This window comes from Chlamydomonas reinhardtii, chromosome 1 (genome assembly GCF_000002595.2).
Source record: "Chlamydomonas reinhardtii strain CC-503 cw92 mt+ chromosome 1, whole genome shotgun sequence".
In the NCBI taxonomy this organism is placed as follows: domain Eukaryota; kingdom Viridiplantae; phylum Chlorophyta; class Chlorophyceae; order Chlamydomonadales; family Chlamydomonadaceae; genus Chlamydomonas; species Chlamydomonas reinhardtii.
In genome coordinates, this window is record NC_057004.1 from 1131179 (window position 1) to 1145857 (window position 14679).

Consider the following 14679-nt stretch of genomic DNA (forward strand, 5'->3'; position numbering starts at 1 on the left):
TAGACCTTATGGGCGCTCCTTTGTCGGCGTGTGCGGGGTGCACGGGCTGGCAGTCCGGACATGTGCATCCGGAGTGTGGGAATGACCAGCAGGTCTGGACGGAGCTTCTTACGCACGCTCTCTGGCGTGCTGGGGAGCATCCACGCAGGGATGCGGGTTCCCCCGCTATAAGTGGGGGCATCCTTACCGGCGTCCATGTACATAACGCAGCCTCCATAGTGGCCCTGACTTATTGCTTTCGCTATCCGCTGGACAGCGCGGTTGTGACGCGCAATGTAGGCTGCTTTCATGCGTGGGTGGGTGCAGCCGCCCAGGGTGTGCGTGCCACCGTCGTCGCCGCGGCACAGGGGGCATTCGCCGCCTGCGCAGCCGGGCATGGGGTGTTTTACTCTTGCGGCCCGCTTGGCATTCCAGGAGAGGCCCCAGCGGTATTTGAACGCGCAGCGGGCCTCTTCAAATGAGAACTTGTCGAACAGGTTTAGGCCGTAGCGTTCGTCGATGTGCTTCCTCGCTGCCTCCCATAGTTCCGCGTACAGTCCTGATTTGGTATAACCGGTCGCGGTGGATTTACGGGCCATTTTCTTCAGGTCGCGATTGAGGTCGTTGGCGTAGCGCAACCGTTCTTCCAAATTGCCATTGTGCTCCACAATTTCCTTCTGGGCAATCCATCCCTCTAAGGGTTCATATGGGTGCGAGTATAGAGTTTCTGTCGCATCCGGCTGCACTGTTCTGGTGGCCACAGCCTGTGCCGCTTCATCCGCTTTCTGATTTCCTACGCATGTGTCTGTCTGGTGCGACCGTACGTGATAAAATGATGTCTTGTGTCCAGCTAGGGCACGTTCCGCAAGTTGGTCGACTATGGTCCCAAACATCTCGCGGTACGCCCCTGTTACCCAGCGGCGAGCAGGCGCCACCGGCTGCCCACCACGCTGACGACACGACCCTCACGGCGCGCGACCCGGCGGTGGACGGGCCGGTCCTGATGGCGGCAGTACAGCTGTTCTGCCGCGCGTCCAACGCCCGTGTCCATCCGGACAAGAGCAAGGCCATGGGCCTTGGCAGGTTTGCGCACCTGACGGGCCCTTGCCCACACACGGGGGTGCCGTTTACCACTGGCGCCGTGACGCACCTGGGTGTGCCCCTGTCGTGGGACTCGGATGCAGCTGCAGCTGACTTGTACACCCGGCGGGCTCGCGGCATGGCGTTTGTGGCGCGTCTGTGGGCTGCCCTGTCTCTGACTCTGGTTGGCCGTGTGCACATTGCGAAGCAGGTGCTGGCGGCGAAGCTGGCCTACCACTTCAGCTTCCTCAACCCGTCGCCTGCGCAGCTGAAGGAACTCACCGACCTGGTGGACCACTTTGCTGCGCGCTCCATGCACGCTGAGGACGCCAGCCTGGTGTCGCACGGGAACCCGCTCCTGCTGCCAAAGCGGGAAACGGCCTGTCTGCCGTACACGGATGGGGGTGTCAACCACGTCGACCTGCCTGCGTTCCTGTCTGCCCTGCAAGCTAAGACCTTCGCCCTGCTTGCCCAGCCAGGCCGGCAACCCTGGAAGACGCTCACCCGGGCGCTGCTTACTCATGTGCGCCCGGACTCCGCCACCACGTGGGCGTGGGTGTACAGCGACGCGCCGACGCCAGCGGGGCTGCCTGCCCGGCTGGCGGCCGCGGTCGGCCACGTGCGGAGCGCGGGCGTGGAACAGCATCCGCTGCAGCCAGCCACTCAGCCGCCAGCGGCGCCGCCACAGTGGCGGGTTAGCCTGGACCAGCTGTGGGTGGCTAACGCTGCGGGGGCTGTGTCCTACGTCCACTACACGGGGCGGCTCTTGGAGCCTGGGCCTGGCGTGCTGCCCCCGGCGGTGGATGGGGCGTGGCAGCCTGCCTGTGTGCTGCAGCATCGCAAGCCGCGGCACCTGTGGACCTTTGAAGAGCGGGCGGCGTACGATGCAGCATCACCAGGGGACCGGGCGGGGGCGTGGCCTCGGGCGCCGTACTTCCTGGCGCCGGAGGCTGGGGTGGTGGTGCACCCGGAGCACTGCCGGATTGCGGGTGTCAGCTTGGCGGACTACACGGTGCGGGACGTGCGGCGGGCCATCACCGCGGCCAACCCGGCCGCACCTCCGGCTCCGGCCCGCCCCGCAGCCATGCCGTGCCCGGCGCCAACACAGCAGGCGGGGGATTCGGGGCCCCAGCCGGCGGCACAGTCGCGGCTGGCGGAGCGGGAGGCGGAGTGGCAGCGTGCAGCGGCGCAGCTGACCACCACGGCGGCGCAGCATTTCCACAATAACCCGGTGGCTCTGGACCCCTGGCTTCACCGCACCTCTGCGGCAGCCGGGCTGCAGAACACGCCGGCGAGAGAACTGCAGTCGTATGCGTCCCCGTCCCAGCAGTCGGGTGAGGGGCCGCGGCGGTCCGCGCGGCTGCAGGAGCAGGCGGCGGGAGGGGCGGGACCTTGCACTGGGCCTGCCACGGCGGCGGCGGCAGCAGCGGCGGCGGTGGAGGGCGACCCTCGCATGCCGCCCCCGGATGCGCCCCTTCTGCGGGGTACGTGGCGGAGGCTGTGGGACAGCCACGCCAGTCGGGGGGCAAAGGTGCTGGTGTACCGGCTGCAACATGCTTACCTGCCTTGCGGGCTGTACAGGGCGGGCAAGGGCATTCGTCCACGGGTGACCACGGGGTGCGGGGGGTTGGGGGCGCACTGTCCTCACCCCGCCTGCGGGCCACCTGGCCCGCGGGCGTGGGCCAGCCTAACGCACATCTTCCTGGAGTGTCCAGCTTATGCGCAGGCGAGGACGTGGCTGCAGCAGCTGTGGGCCTGCGTTGCACCCCAGGCAGCGGCGCCGCCAGTGACGGACGTGGGCTTCATGCTGGGGGACCGCATGGGTATGTGGGCCTCAGGCCCGCGGGGGGCGGGCGCGCTGCTGTGGAGCTCTTTGCGGGCCACCTTCTTGTACGCCGTCTGGTGTGCGTACTGGTCCCGCGAGCCTGCTAAGCAGACGTCGGAGCATGTGGTTCGGGAGGTGGTCAGCGAGCTGCGCAGGGTGATGCAGCTGCGTTTCACTGCCGCTACGCTAACCCCTGAAACCCTGTCGGCTCTGCCCACACAGCTTCTCACCGCACAGCTCAAGGCGGCTAAGCTGGAGCACTTTGTTGCCATCTGGTCGGCGGGTGGCGCGCTTTGTGAAGTGGAGGAGGTTCAGGGTGGGTCACCGAAGTTGAACTTGCGGCTGACGCTTGCATCACCTGTGCAGGCCCCCTAGGTTTCCTTTTGGGCGGCGTTTCTTTCCAGGCGCTGGCGTGGCGTATTATCGTCATCAGCTTATCTGGCGCCCATGTGTTTTAGCTCTGGCTGGCGTCGCAGCGCCTGGGCGGCTGTGGGCCTTCCTGCTCAGCGCGTCTTGCAGCGGACTGGAGCCCGCTTAGTCAGCGCCACATCTGGCCCGTTTAGTTTTCTGCTTGTGTCTCCTCTGCCGGTTCTCCTGGGGTGTTGCTTAAGCAACCGACTTGTGGGGGTGGGGTGGGTTTGGGCGGGGCGAGTGCGTAGCGCTGGTGTTTTCTTTTCTGGCGCGCGGTGGTGGTGGTTCTTGCGGTTAGGCTGTGGTGTAGGTTGGTGCTTGGGTTAGGTCTGGCGGTGTTTTTTGTGCAACCCCTCCCGGGGGGCGGGGGGGCCAGCCTCCTGCTCTGTCTGCCGGGTCGGGGTGGGGTGGGGTGGGATGGATGGGGGTGGTTGGTGGCGGTTTTCGAGGTGTTTGCTTTCTGTTTTCTTCTCTTTTCTTCTCTTCTTGCCCTGTCAGGGTTCTGGTCTCGGGGACCAGGCTGTTTTCAGGCAGCAGGGGGGCAGCGCGTCTGCCCCTGTTCAACCTTGTAAGGATGATTCCTCAAAAAAAAAAAAAAAAAGGCTGCGGCCATGGCCAACTTGGCGGTGCGGGAGGAGCGGGCAGCTGCCGCAGCGGCCAGCCACAATGCCCGCGCTGCACTGATGGAGGAGCATGGGGAGCGGGGCACTCGCTGGTTCCATCGGCAGGCTGATGAGCCAGCAGCCGGCGCGCAGGAGCCCATCACGCACTTGAAGGTGCCGGGGCAACCGGCGCCTGTGGCGCTCACGGGGCCGGGCACGCGCAACACTGTCTCAGCAGCCGCCGCAGCCATGTACAGCAGCACCAGCCCCACCGGCCTGTTCCGCGTGCAGCCGGTCTGTACGGCGTCGCAGCAACAGCTTCTGGCGGCCATTGACCGCAAGGTTCCGGCGGATCTGCAGGCCGCCGCAGAGGGGTCCGGGGACGGCGCCCTCAGTGATGCCGAGCTGATGGCAGCGCTGGCTGGCTCCGCCAATGGTAAAGCACCTGGGTCGGACGGGGTTCCGTATGAGGTGTACAAGGTCTTCTGGGCACTGCTGGGCCCGCGCTTGTGTGCTGCTGCTGCCGCTGCCTTTGCTGCCGCTGCAGACGCCCACGATGGCGGTGAAATGGCGGCGGCGCTGCCCGCCTCCTGGCGGGAGGGCATCATCACGCTCATCTACAAGGGCAAAAGCCTGGACCGCGCCGAGCTGGCGTCCTACCGGCCCATCACGCTGCTCAACTGCGACTTCAAGATGGTGTCCAAGGCCGTCAGCGCCCGCCTGCAGCCTGCCCTGGATGCAGTTGTGGATGAGCTGCAGACCGCGTTCATCACCGGCCGCTGGATTGGAGACAACGCGCTGTACCTCCAAGGCCTGATCGAATGGATGCGCCTGGACGTGGGCGCGGACGGCACGCCACGGCAGGGTGGTGCGCTGTACTTCTTGGACATTGAAAAGGCGTATGACCGGGTGCACCGGCAGTGGCTGTATGCGTCCGCGGAGGGTCTGGGGTTTGGGCCGCGCATGCTGCGCTGGATCCGCCTGATCACTGCCAACGGCTCTGCCCGCGTGTGTGTGAACGGGATGCTCTCTGACGCCTTCCCAGTGCTGAACGGCTTGCCGCAGGGCAGCACCGCCTCACCACCCCTGTGGGTCATCCAGATGCAGCCACTGACGTCCTTTCTGCGGCGGCAGGTGGAGCAAGGGGCACTGCGCACGCCCCTGTTACCCAGCGGCGAGCAGGCGCCGCCTGCTGCCCACCACGCTGACGACACGACCCTCACGGCGCGCGACCCGGCGGTGGACGGGCCGGTCCTGATGGCGGCAGTACAGCTGTTCTGCCGCGCGTCCAACGCCCGTGTCCATCCGGACAAGAGCAAGGCCATGGGCCTTGGCAGGTTTGCGCACCTGACGGGCCCTTGCCCACACACGGGGGTGCCGTTTACCACTGGCGCCGTGACGCACCTGGGTGTGCCTCTGTCGTGGGACTCTGATGCGGCTGCAGCTGACCTGTACACCCGGCGGGCTCGCGGCATGGCGTTTGTGGCGCGTCTGTGGGCTGCCCTGTCTCTGACCCTGGTTGGCCGTGTGCACGTTGCGAAGCAGGTGCTGGCGGCGAAGCTGGCCTACCACTTCAGCTTCCTCAACCCATCGCCTGCGCAGCTGAAGGAACTCACCGACCTGGTGGACCACTTTGCTGCGCGCTCCGTGCACGCTGAGGATGCCAGCCTGGTGTCGCACGGGAACCCGCTCCTGCTGCCAAAGCGGGAGACGGCCTGTCTGCCGTACAAGGATGGGGGTGTCAACCATGTCGACCTGCCTGCGTTCCTGTCTGCCCTGCAAGCTAAGACTTTCGCCCTGCTTGCCCAGCCAGGCCGGCAACCCTGGAAGACGCTCACCCGGGCGCTGCTTACTCATGTGCGCCCGGACTCTGCCACCACGTGGGCGTGGGTGTACAGCGACGCGCCGGCGCCAGCGGGGCTGCCTGCCCGGCTGGCGGCCGCGGTCGGCCACGTGCGGAGCGCGGGCGTGGAACAGCATCCGCCGCAGCCAGCCACTCAGCCGCCAGCGGCGCCGCCACAGTGGCGGGTTAGCCTGGACCAGCTGTGGGTGGCTAACGCTGCGGGGGCTGTGTCCTACGTCCACTACACGGGGCGGCTCTTGGAGCCTGGGCCTGGCGTGCTGCCCCCGGCAGTGGATGGGGCGTGGCAGCCTGCCTGTGTGCTGCAGCACCGCAAGCCGCGGCACCTGTGGACCTTTGAAGAGCGGGCGGCGTACGATGCAGCATCACCAGGGGAACGGGCAGGGGCGTGGCCTCGGGCGCCGTACTTCCTGGCGCCGGAGGCTGGGGTGGTGGTGCACCCGGAGCACTGCCGGATTGCGGGTGTCAGCTTGGCGGACTACACGGTGCGGGACGTGCGGCGGGCCATCACCGCGGCCAACCCGGCCGCCCCTCTGGCTCCGGCCCGCCCCGCAGCCATGCCGTGCCCGGCGCCAGCACAGCAGGCGGGGGGTTCGGGGACCCAGCCGGCGGCACAGTCGCGGCTGGCGGAGTGGGAGGCGGAGTGGCAGCGTGCAGCGGCGCAGCTGACCACCACGGCGGCGCAGCACTTCCACAATAACCCGGTGGCTCTGGACCCCTGGCTCCACCGCACCTCCGCGGCAGCCGGGCAGCAGAACACGCCGGCGTGAGAACTGCAGTCGTATGCGTCCCCGTCCCAGCAGTCGGGTGAGGGGCCACGGCGTTCCGCGCGGCTGCAGGAGCAGGCGGCGGGCGGGGCGGGGCCTAGCACGGGGCCTGCCACGGCGGCGGCGGCAGCAGCGGCGGCGGTGGAGGGCGACCCTCGCATGCCGCCCCCGGATGCGTCCCTTCTGCGGGGTACGTGGCGGAGGCTGTGGGACAGCCACGCTAGTCGGGGGGCAAAGGTGCTGGTGTACCGGCTGCAACATGCTTACCTGCCTTGCGGGCTGTACAGGGCGGGCAAGGGCATTCGTCCACGGGTGACCACGGGGTGCGGGGGATTGGGGGCGCACTGTCCTCACCCCGCCTGCGGGCCACCTGGCCCGCGGGCGTGGGCCAGCCTGACGCACATCTTCCTGGAGTGTCCAGCTTATGCGCAGGCGAGGACGTGGCTGCAGCAGCTGTGGGCCTGCGTTGCGCCCCAGGCAGCGGCGCCGCCAGTGACGGACGCGGGCTTCATGCTGGGGGACCGCATGGGTATGTGGGCCTCAGGCCCGCGGGGGGCGGGCGCGCTGCTGTGGAGCACTTTGCGGGCCACCTTCTTGTACGCCGTCTGGTGTGCGTACTGGTCCCGCGAGCCTGCTAAGCAGACGTCGGAGCATGTGGTTCGGGAGGTGGTCAGCGAGCTGCGCAGGGTGATGCAGCTGCGTTTCACTGCCGCCACGCTAACCCCTGAAACCCTGTCGGCTCTGCCCACTCAGCTTCTCACCGCACAGCTCAAGGCGGCTAAGCTGGAGCACTTTGTTGCCATCTGGACGGCGGGTGGCGCGCTTTGTGAAGTGGAGGAGGTTCAGGGTGGGTCACCGAAGTTGCACTTGCGGCTGACGCTTGCATCACCTGTGCAGGCCCCCTAGGTTTCCTTTTGGGCGGCGTTTCTTTCCAGGCGCTGGCGTGGCGTATTATCGTCATCAGCTTATCTGGCGCCCCATGTGTCATAGCTCTGGCTGGCGTCGCAGCGCCTGGGCGGCTGTGGGCCTTCCTGCACAGCGCGTCTTGCAGCGGGCTGGAGCCCGATTAGTCAGCGCCACATCTGGCCCGTTTAGTTTTCTGCTTGTGTCTCCTCTGCCAGTTCTCCTGGGGTGTTGCTCAAGCAACCGACTTGTGGGGGTGGGGTGGGTTACGGCGGGTCGAGTGTTGGTAGCACTGGTGTTTTCCTTTCTGGCGCGCGGTGGTGGGGGTTCTTGCGGTTAGGCTGTGGTGTAGGTTGGTGCTTGGGTTAGGTCTGGCGGTGTTTTTTGTGCAACCCCTCCCGGGGGGCGGGGGGGCCAGCCTCCTGCTCTGTCTGCCGGGTCGGGGTGGGGTGGGGTGGGATGGATGGGTGGTTGGTGGCGGTTTTTCGAGGTGTTTGTTTTCTGTTTTTCTTCTCTTTTCTTCTCTTCTTGCCCTGTCAGGGTTCTGGTCTCGGGGACCAGGCTGCTTTCAGGCAGCAGGGGGGCAGCGCGTCTGCCCCTGTTCAACCTTGTAAGGATGATTCCTCAAAAAAAAAAAAGCGCCACATCTGGCCCGTTTAGTTTTCTGCTTGTGTCTCCTCTGCCGGTTCTCCTGGGGTGTTGCTTAAGCAACCGACTTGTGGGGGTGGGGTGGGTTTTGGGCGGGGCGAGTGCGTAGCGCTGGTGTTTTCTTTTCTGGCGCGCAGTGGTGGTGGTTCTTGCGGTTGGCTGTGGTGTAGGTTGGTGCTTGGGTTAGGTCTGGCGGTGTTTTTGTGCAACCCCTCCCGGGGGGCGGGGGGGCCAGCCTCCTGCTCTGTCTGCCGGGTCGGGGTGGGGTGGGGTGGGATGGTTTGGGGTGTTTGGTGGCGGTTTTCGAGGTGTTTGCTTTCTGTTTTCTTCTCTCTTCTTCTCTTCTTGCCCTGTCAGGGTTCTGGTCTCGGGGACCAGGCTGCTTTCTGGCAGCAGGGGGGCAGCGCGTCTGCCCCTGTTCAACCTTGTAAGGATGATTCCTCAAAAATAATCTGGATGACCCACAGGGGTGGTGAGGCGGTGCTGCCCTGCGGCAAGCCGTTCAGCACTGGGAAGGCGTCAGAGAGCATCCCGTTCACACACACGCGGGCAGAGCCGTTGGCAGTGAGCAGGCGGATCCAGCGCAGCATGCGCGGCCCAAACCCCAGTCCCTCTGCGGACGCATACAGCCACTGCCGGTGCACCCGGTCATACGCCTTTTCAATGTCCAAGAAGTACAGCGCACCACCCTGCCGTGGCGTGCCGTCCGCGCCCACGTCCAGGCGCATCCATTCGATCAGGCCTTGGAGGTACAGCGCGTTGTCTCCAATCCAGCGGCCGGTGATGAACGCGGTCTGCAGCTCATCCACAACTGCATCCAGGGCGGGCTGCAGGCGGGCGCTGACGGCCTTGGACACCATCTTGAAGTCGCAGTTGAGCAGCGTGATGGGCCGGTAGGACGCCAGCTCGGCGCGGTCCAGGCTTTTGCCCTTGTAGATGAGCGTGATGATGCCCTCCCGCCAGGAGGCGGGCAGCGCCGCCGCCATTTTGCCGCCATCGTGGGCGTCTGCAGCGGCAGCAAAGGCAGCGGCAGCAGCAGCACACAAGCGCGGACCCAGCAGCGCCCAGAAAACCTTGTACACCTCGTACGGGACCCCGTCCGACCCAGGCGCTTTACCATTGGCGGAGCCAGCCAGCGCTGCCATCAGCTCGGCATCACTGAGGGCGCCGTCACCGGACCCCTCTGCGGCGGCCTGCAGATCCGCTGGAACCTTGCGGTCAATGGCCGCCAGAAGCTGTTGCTGCGACGCCGTACAGACCGGCTGCACGCGGAACAGGCCGGTGGGGCTGGTGCTGCTGTACATGGCTGCAGCGGCTGCGGAGACAGTGTTGCGCGTGCCCGGCCCCGTGAGCGCCACAGGCGCCAGTTGCCCCGGCACCTTCAAGTGTGTGATGGGCTCCTGCGCGCCGGCTGCTGGCTCATCAGCCTGCCGATGGAACCAGCGAGTGCCCCGCTCCCCATGCTCCTCCATCAGTGCAGCGCGGGCATTGTGGCTGGCCGCTGCGGCAGCTGCCCGCTCCTCCCGCACCGCCAAGTTGGCCATGGCCGCAGCCTGACGCTGTGCGGCGCTGGCACCCGGCCGGTCGGCCAGGGCAGCGGCCGCGTCTGCGGCCAGCACCACGCCATGCAGCCCATCCCGGGTCTGGCGTGCATGCCGACGGTGGATGCTGGTGGCGGCCTCCCGCAAGAAGAACTTGTCCGCCTCCCATTGCGTGCAAGCGCCGTCACCTGTACTGGCCACGGGATTTGCGGCAACGTGCGCCTCCAAGCGCTGCTCGAGCTCCAAACGCAGCGAGGGGTGAAACAGCAGGTACGTGGGGAAGCGCCACTGCTCCCGGTGCGCATGTGGCAGGTCGGGCAAGGACAGGGTGAGCAGCACACCGTTGTGGTCCCCAGGCGCCCCATACGTGCGAGCGACATCCACCACCCACGGCCCCGCGGTGGCACTGACATACCACCGATCCAGGCGTGCGGGAGTGGCCGGCTTGGGCGTGGCCGGATGCGTGTAGCCCTTAGCGCCGCCACGCTTGCTCGCCCAAGGGTCCACCAGACTGAACTGGGCGAGGAGGCTTTTTTTTTTTTTTGAGGAATCATCCTTACAAGGTTGAACAGGGGCAGACGCGCTGCCCCCCTGCTGCCAGAAAGCAGCCTGGTCCCCGAGACCAGAACCCTGACAGGGCAAGAAGAGAAGAAAAGAGAAGAAAAAGAGAAAACAAACACCTCGAAACCCGCCACCAACCATCCCCATCCATCCCACCCCACCCCACCCCGACCCGGCAGACAGAGCAGAAGGCTGGCCCCCCCGCCCCACGGGAGGGGTTGCACAAAAACACCGCCAGACCTAACCCAAGCACCAACCTACACCACAGCCTAACCGCAAGAACCACCACCACCGCGCGCCAGAAAAGAAAACACCAGCGCTACGCACTCGCCCCGCCCAAAACCCACCCCACCCCCACAAGTCGGTTGCTTAAGCAACACCCCAGGAGAACCGGCAGAGGAGACACAAGCAGAAAACTAAACGGGCCAGATGTGGCGCTGACTAAGTGGGCTCCAGTCCGCTGCAAGACGCGCTGTGCAGGAAGTCCCACAGCCGCCCAGGCGCTGCCACTCCAGCCAGAGCTAGTACTCATGGGCGCCAGACAAGCTGATGATGATAATACGCCACGCCAGCGCATGGAAAGAACCGCCGCCCAAAAGGAAACCTAGGGGGCCTGCACAGGTGATGCAAGCGTCAGCCGCAAGTTCAACTTCGGTGACCCACCCTGAACCTCCTCCACTTCACAAAGTGCGCCACCCGTCGTCCAGATGGCAACAAAGTGCTCCAGCTTAGCCGCCTTGAGCTGTGCGGTGAGAAGCTGTGTGGGCAGAGCCGACAGGGTTTCAGGGGTTAGCGTGGCGGCAGTGAAACGCAGCTGCATCACCCTGCGCAGCTCGCTGACCACCTCCCGAACCACATGCTCCGACGTCTGCTTAGCAGGCTCACGGGACCAGTACGCACACCAGACGGCGTACAAGAAGGTGGCCCGCAAAGTGCTCCACAGCAGCGCGCCCGCCCCCCGCGGGCCTGAGGCCCACATACCCATGCGGTCCCCCAGCATGAAGCCCGCGTCCGTCACTGGCGGCGCCGCTGCCTGGGGCGCAACGCAGGCCCACAGCTGCTGCAGCCACGTCCTCGCCTGCGCATAAGCTGGACACTCCAGGAAGATGTGCGTCAGGCTGGCCCACGCCCGCGGGCCAGGTGGCCCGCAGGCGGGGTGAGGACAGTGCGCCCCCAACCCCCCGCACCCCGTGGTCACCCGTGGCCGAATGCCCTTGCCCGCCCTGTACAGCCCGCAAGGCAGGTAAGCATGTTGCAGCCTGTACACCAGGACCTTTGCCCCCCGACTGGCGTGGCTGTCCCACAGCCTCCGCCACGTACCCCGCAGAAGGGACGCATCCGGGGGCGGCATGCGAGGGTCGCCCTCCACCGCCACCGCTGCTGCCGCCGCCGCCGTGGCAGGCCCCGTGCTAGGTCCCGCCCCTCCCGCCGCCTGCTCCTGCAGCCGCGCGGACCGCCGCGGCCCCTCACCCGACTGCTGGGACGGGGACGCATACGACTGCAGTTCTCTCGCCGGCGTGTTCTGCAGCCCGGCTGCCGCAGAGGTGCGGTGAAGCCAGGGGTCCAGAGCCACCGGGTTATTGTGGAAATGCTGCGCCGCCGTGGTGGTCAGCTGCGCCGCTGCACGCTGCCACTCCGCCTCCCGCTCCACCAGCCGCGACTGTGCCGCCGGCTGGGTCCCCGAACCCCCCGCCTGCTGTGCTGGCGCTGGGCACGGCATGGCTGCAGGGCGGGCCGGAGCCGGAGGTGCGGCCGGGTTAGCCGCGGTGATGGCCCGCCGCACGTCCCGCACCGTGTAGTCCGCCAAGCTGACACCCGCAATCCGGCAGTGCTCCGGGTGCACCACCACCCCAGCCTCCGGCGCCAGGAAGTACGGCGCCCGAGGCCACGCCCCCGCCCGTTCCCCTGGTGATGCTGCATCGTACGCCGCCCGCTCTTCAAAGGTCCACAGGTGCCGCGGCTTGCGATGCTGCAGCACACAGGCAGGCTGCCACGCCCCATCCACCGCCGGGGGCAGCACGCCAGGCCCAGGCTCCAAGAGCCGCCCCGTGTAGTGGACGTAGGACACAGCCCCCGCAGCGTTAGCCACCCACAGCTGGTCCAGGCTAACCCGCCACTGTGGCGGCACCGCTGGCGGCTGAGTGGCTGGCTGCGGCGGATGCTGTTCCACACCCGCGCTCCGCACGTGGCCGACCGCGGCCGCCAGCCGGGCAGGCAGCCCCGCTGGCGCTGGCGCGTCGCTGTACACCCACGCCCACGTGGTGGCTGAGTCCGGGCGCACATGGGTAAGCAGCGCCCGGGTGAGCATCTTCCAGGGTTGCCGGCCTGGCTGGGCAAGGAGGGCGAAAGTCTTAGCTTGCAGGGCAGACAGGAACGCAGGCAGGTCGACATGGTTGACACCCCCGTCCTTGTACGGCAGACATGCCGTTTCCCGCTTTGGCAGCAGGAGCGGGTTCCCGTGCGACACCAGGCTGGCGTCCTCAGCGTGCATGGAGCGCGCAGCAAAGTGGTCCACCAGGTCGGTGAGTTCCTTCAGCTGCGCAGGCGACGGGTTGAGGAAGCTGAAGTGGTAGGCCAGCTTCGCCGCCAGCACCTGCTTCGCAATGTGCACACGGCCAACGAGAGTCAGAGACAGGGCAGCCCACAGACGCGCCACAAACGCCATACCGCGAGCCCGCCGGGTGTACAGGTCAGCTGCAGCCGCAACAGAGTCGCACGACAGAGGCACACCCAGGTGCGTCACGGCGCCAGTGGTAAACGGCACCCCCGTGTGTGGGCAAGGGCCCGTCAGGTGCGCAAACCTGCCAAGGCCCATGGCCTTGCTCTTGTCCGGATGGACACGGGCGTTGGACGCGCGGCAGAACAGCTGTACTGCCGCCATCAGGACCGGCCCGTCCACCGCCGGGTCGCGCGCCGTGAGGGTCGTGTCGTCAGCGTGGTGGGCAGCAGGTGGCGCCTGCTCGCCGCTGGGTAACAGGGGCGTGCGCAGTGCCCCTTGCTCCACCTGCCGCCGCAGAAAGGACGTCAGTGGCTGCATCTGGATGACCCACAGGGGTGGTGAGGCGGTGCTGCCCTGCGGCAAGCCGTTCAGCACTGGGAAGGCGTCAGAGAGCATCCCGTTCACACACACGCGGGCAGAGCCGTTGGCAGTGAGCAGGCGGATCCAGCGTAGCATGCGCGGCCCAAACCCCAGTCCCTCCGCGGACGCATACAGCCACTGTCGGTGCACCCGGTCATACGCCTTTTCAATGTCCAAGAAGTACAGCGCACCACCCTGCCGTGGCGTGCCATCCGCGCCCACGTCCAGGCGCATCCATTCGATCAGGCCTTGGAGGTACAGCGCGTTGTCTCCAATCCAGCGGCCGGTGATGAACGCAGTCTGCAGCTCATCCACAACTGCATCCAGGGCGGGCTGCAGGCGGGCGCAGACGGCCTTGGACACCATCTTGAAGTCGCAGTTGAGCAGCGTGATGGGCCGGTAGGACGCCAGCTCGGCGCGGTCCAGGCTTTTGCCCTTGTAGATGAGGGTGATGATGCCCTCCCGCCAGGAGGCGGGCAGCGCCGCCGCCATTTCACCGCCATCGTGGGCGTCTGCAGCGGCAGCAAAGGCAGCGGCAGCAGCAGCACACAAGCGCGGACCCAGCAGCGCCCAGAAAACCTTGTACACCTCGTACGGGACCCCGTCCGACCCAGGCGCTTTACCATTGGCGGAGCCAGCCAGCGCTGCCATCAGCTCCGCATCACTGAGGGCGCCGTCACCGGACCCCTCTGCGGCGGCCTGCAGATCCGCCGGAACCTTGCGGTCAATGGCCTCCAGAAGCTGTTGCTGCGACACCGTACAGACAGGCTGCACGCGGAACAGGCCGGTGGGGCTGGTGCTGCTGTACATGGCTGCGGCGGCTGCGGAGACAGTGTTGCGCGTGCCCGGCCCCGTGAGCGCCACAGGCGCCGGTTGCCCCGGCACCTTCAAGTGCGTGATGGGCTCCTGCGCGCCGGCTGCTGGCTCGTCAGCCTGCCGATGGAACCAGCGTGTGCCCCGCTCCCCATGCTCCTCCATCAGTGCAGCGCGGGCATTGTGGCTGGCTGCTGCGGCAGCTGCCCGCTCCTCCCGCACCGCCAAGTTGGCCATGGCCGCAGCCTGACGCTGCGCGGCGCTGGCACCCGGCCGGTCGGCCAGGGCAGCGGCCGCGTCTGCGGCCAGCACCACCCCATGCAGCCCGTCCCGGGTCTGGCGTGCATGCCGACGGTGGATGCTGGTGGCGGCCTCCCGCAAGAAGAACTTGTCCGCCTCCCATTGCGTGCAAGCGCCGTCACCTGTACTGGCCACGGGATTTGCGGCAACGTGCGCCTCCAAGCGCTGCTTGAGCTCCAAACGCAGCGAGGGGTGAAACAGCAGGTAGGTGGGGAAGCGCCACTGCTCCCGGTGCGCACGTGGCAGGTCGGGCAAGGACAGGGTGAGCAGCACACCGTTGTGGTCCCCAGGCGCCCCGTACGTGCGAGC

General features: G+C 66.9%; 2 protein-coding genes across 2 annotated transcripts; one reads left to right on the forward strand and one right to left on the reverse strand.

Moving 5' to 3' along the window:
* Positions 1-3797: 3797 nt before the first annotated feature.
* CHLRE_01g006600v5 (uncharacterized protein) lies at positions 3798-8054 on the forward strand. Its single transcript, XM_043058206.1, has 2 exons — positions 3798-6565; positions 7279-8054. Exon 1 carries the CDS (start codon positions 3907-3909, stop codon positions 6526-6528), a length of 2622 nt encoding a protein of 873 aa, XP_042928120.1. The 5' UTR covers positions 3798-3906; the 3' UTR covers positions 6529-6565; positions 7279-8054.
* A 337-nt stretch (positions 8055-8391) lies between these two features.
* CHLRE_01g006614v5 (uncharacterized protein) lies at positions 8392-10257 on the reverse strand. Its single transcript, XM_043058207.1, has 2 exons — positions 10130-10257; positions 8392-10061 (listed from the first exon to the last, which is right to left on the reverse strand). The coding sequence occupies exons 1-2, from the start codon at positions 10169-10171 to the stop codon at positions 8496-8498; spliced, it is 1608 nt and encodes a 535-aa protein (XP_042928121.1). The 5' UTR covers positions 10172-10257; the 3' UTR covers positions 8392-8495.
* Between the last annotated feature and the right edge of the window lie 4422 nt (positions 10258-14679).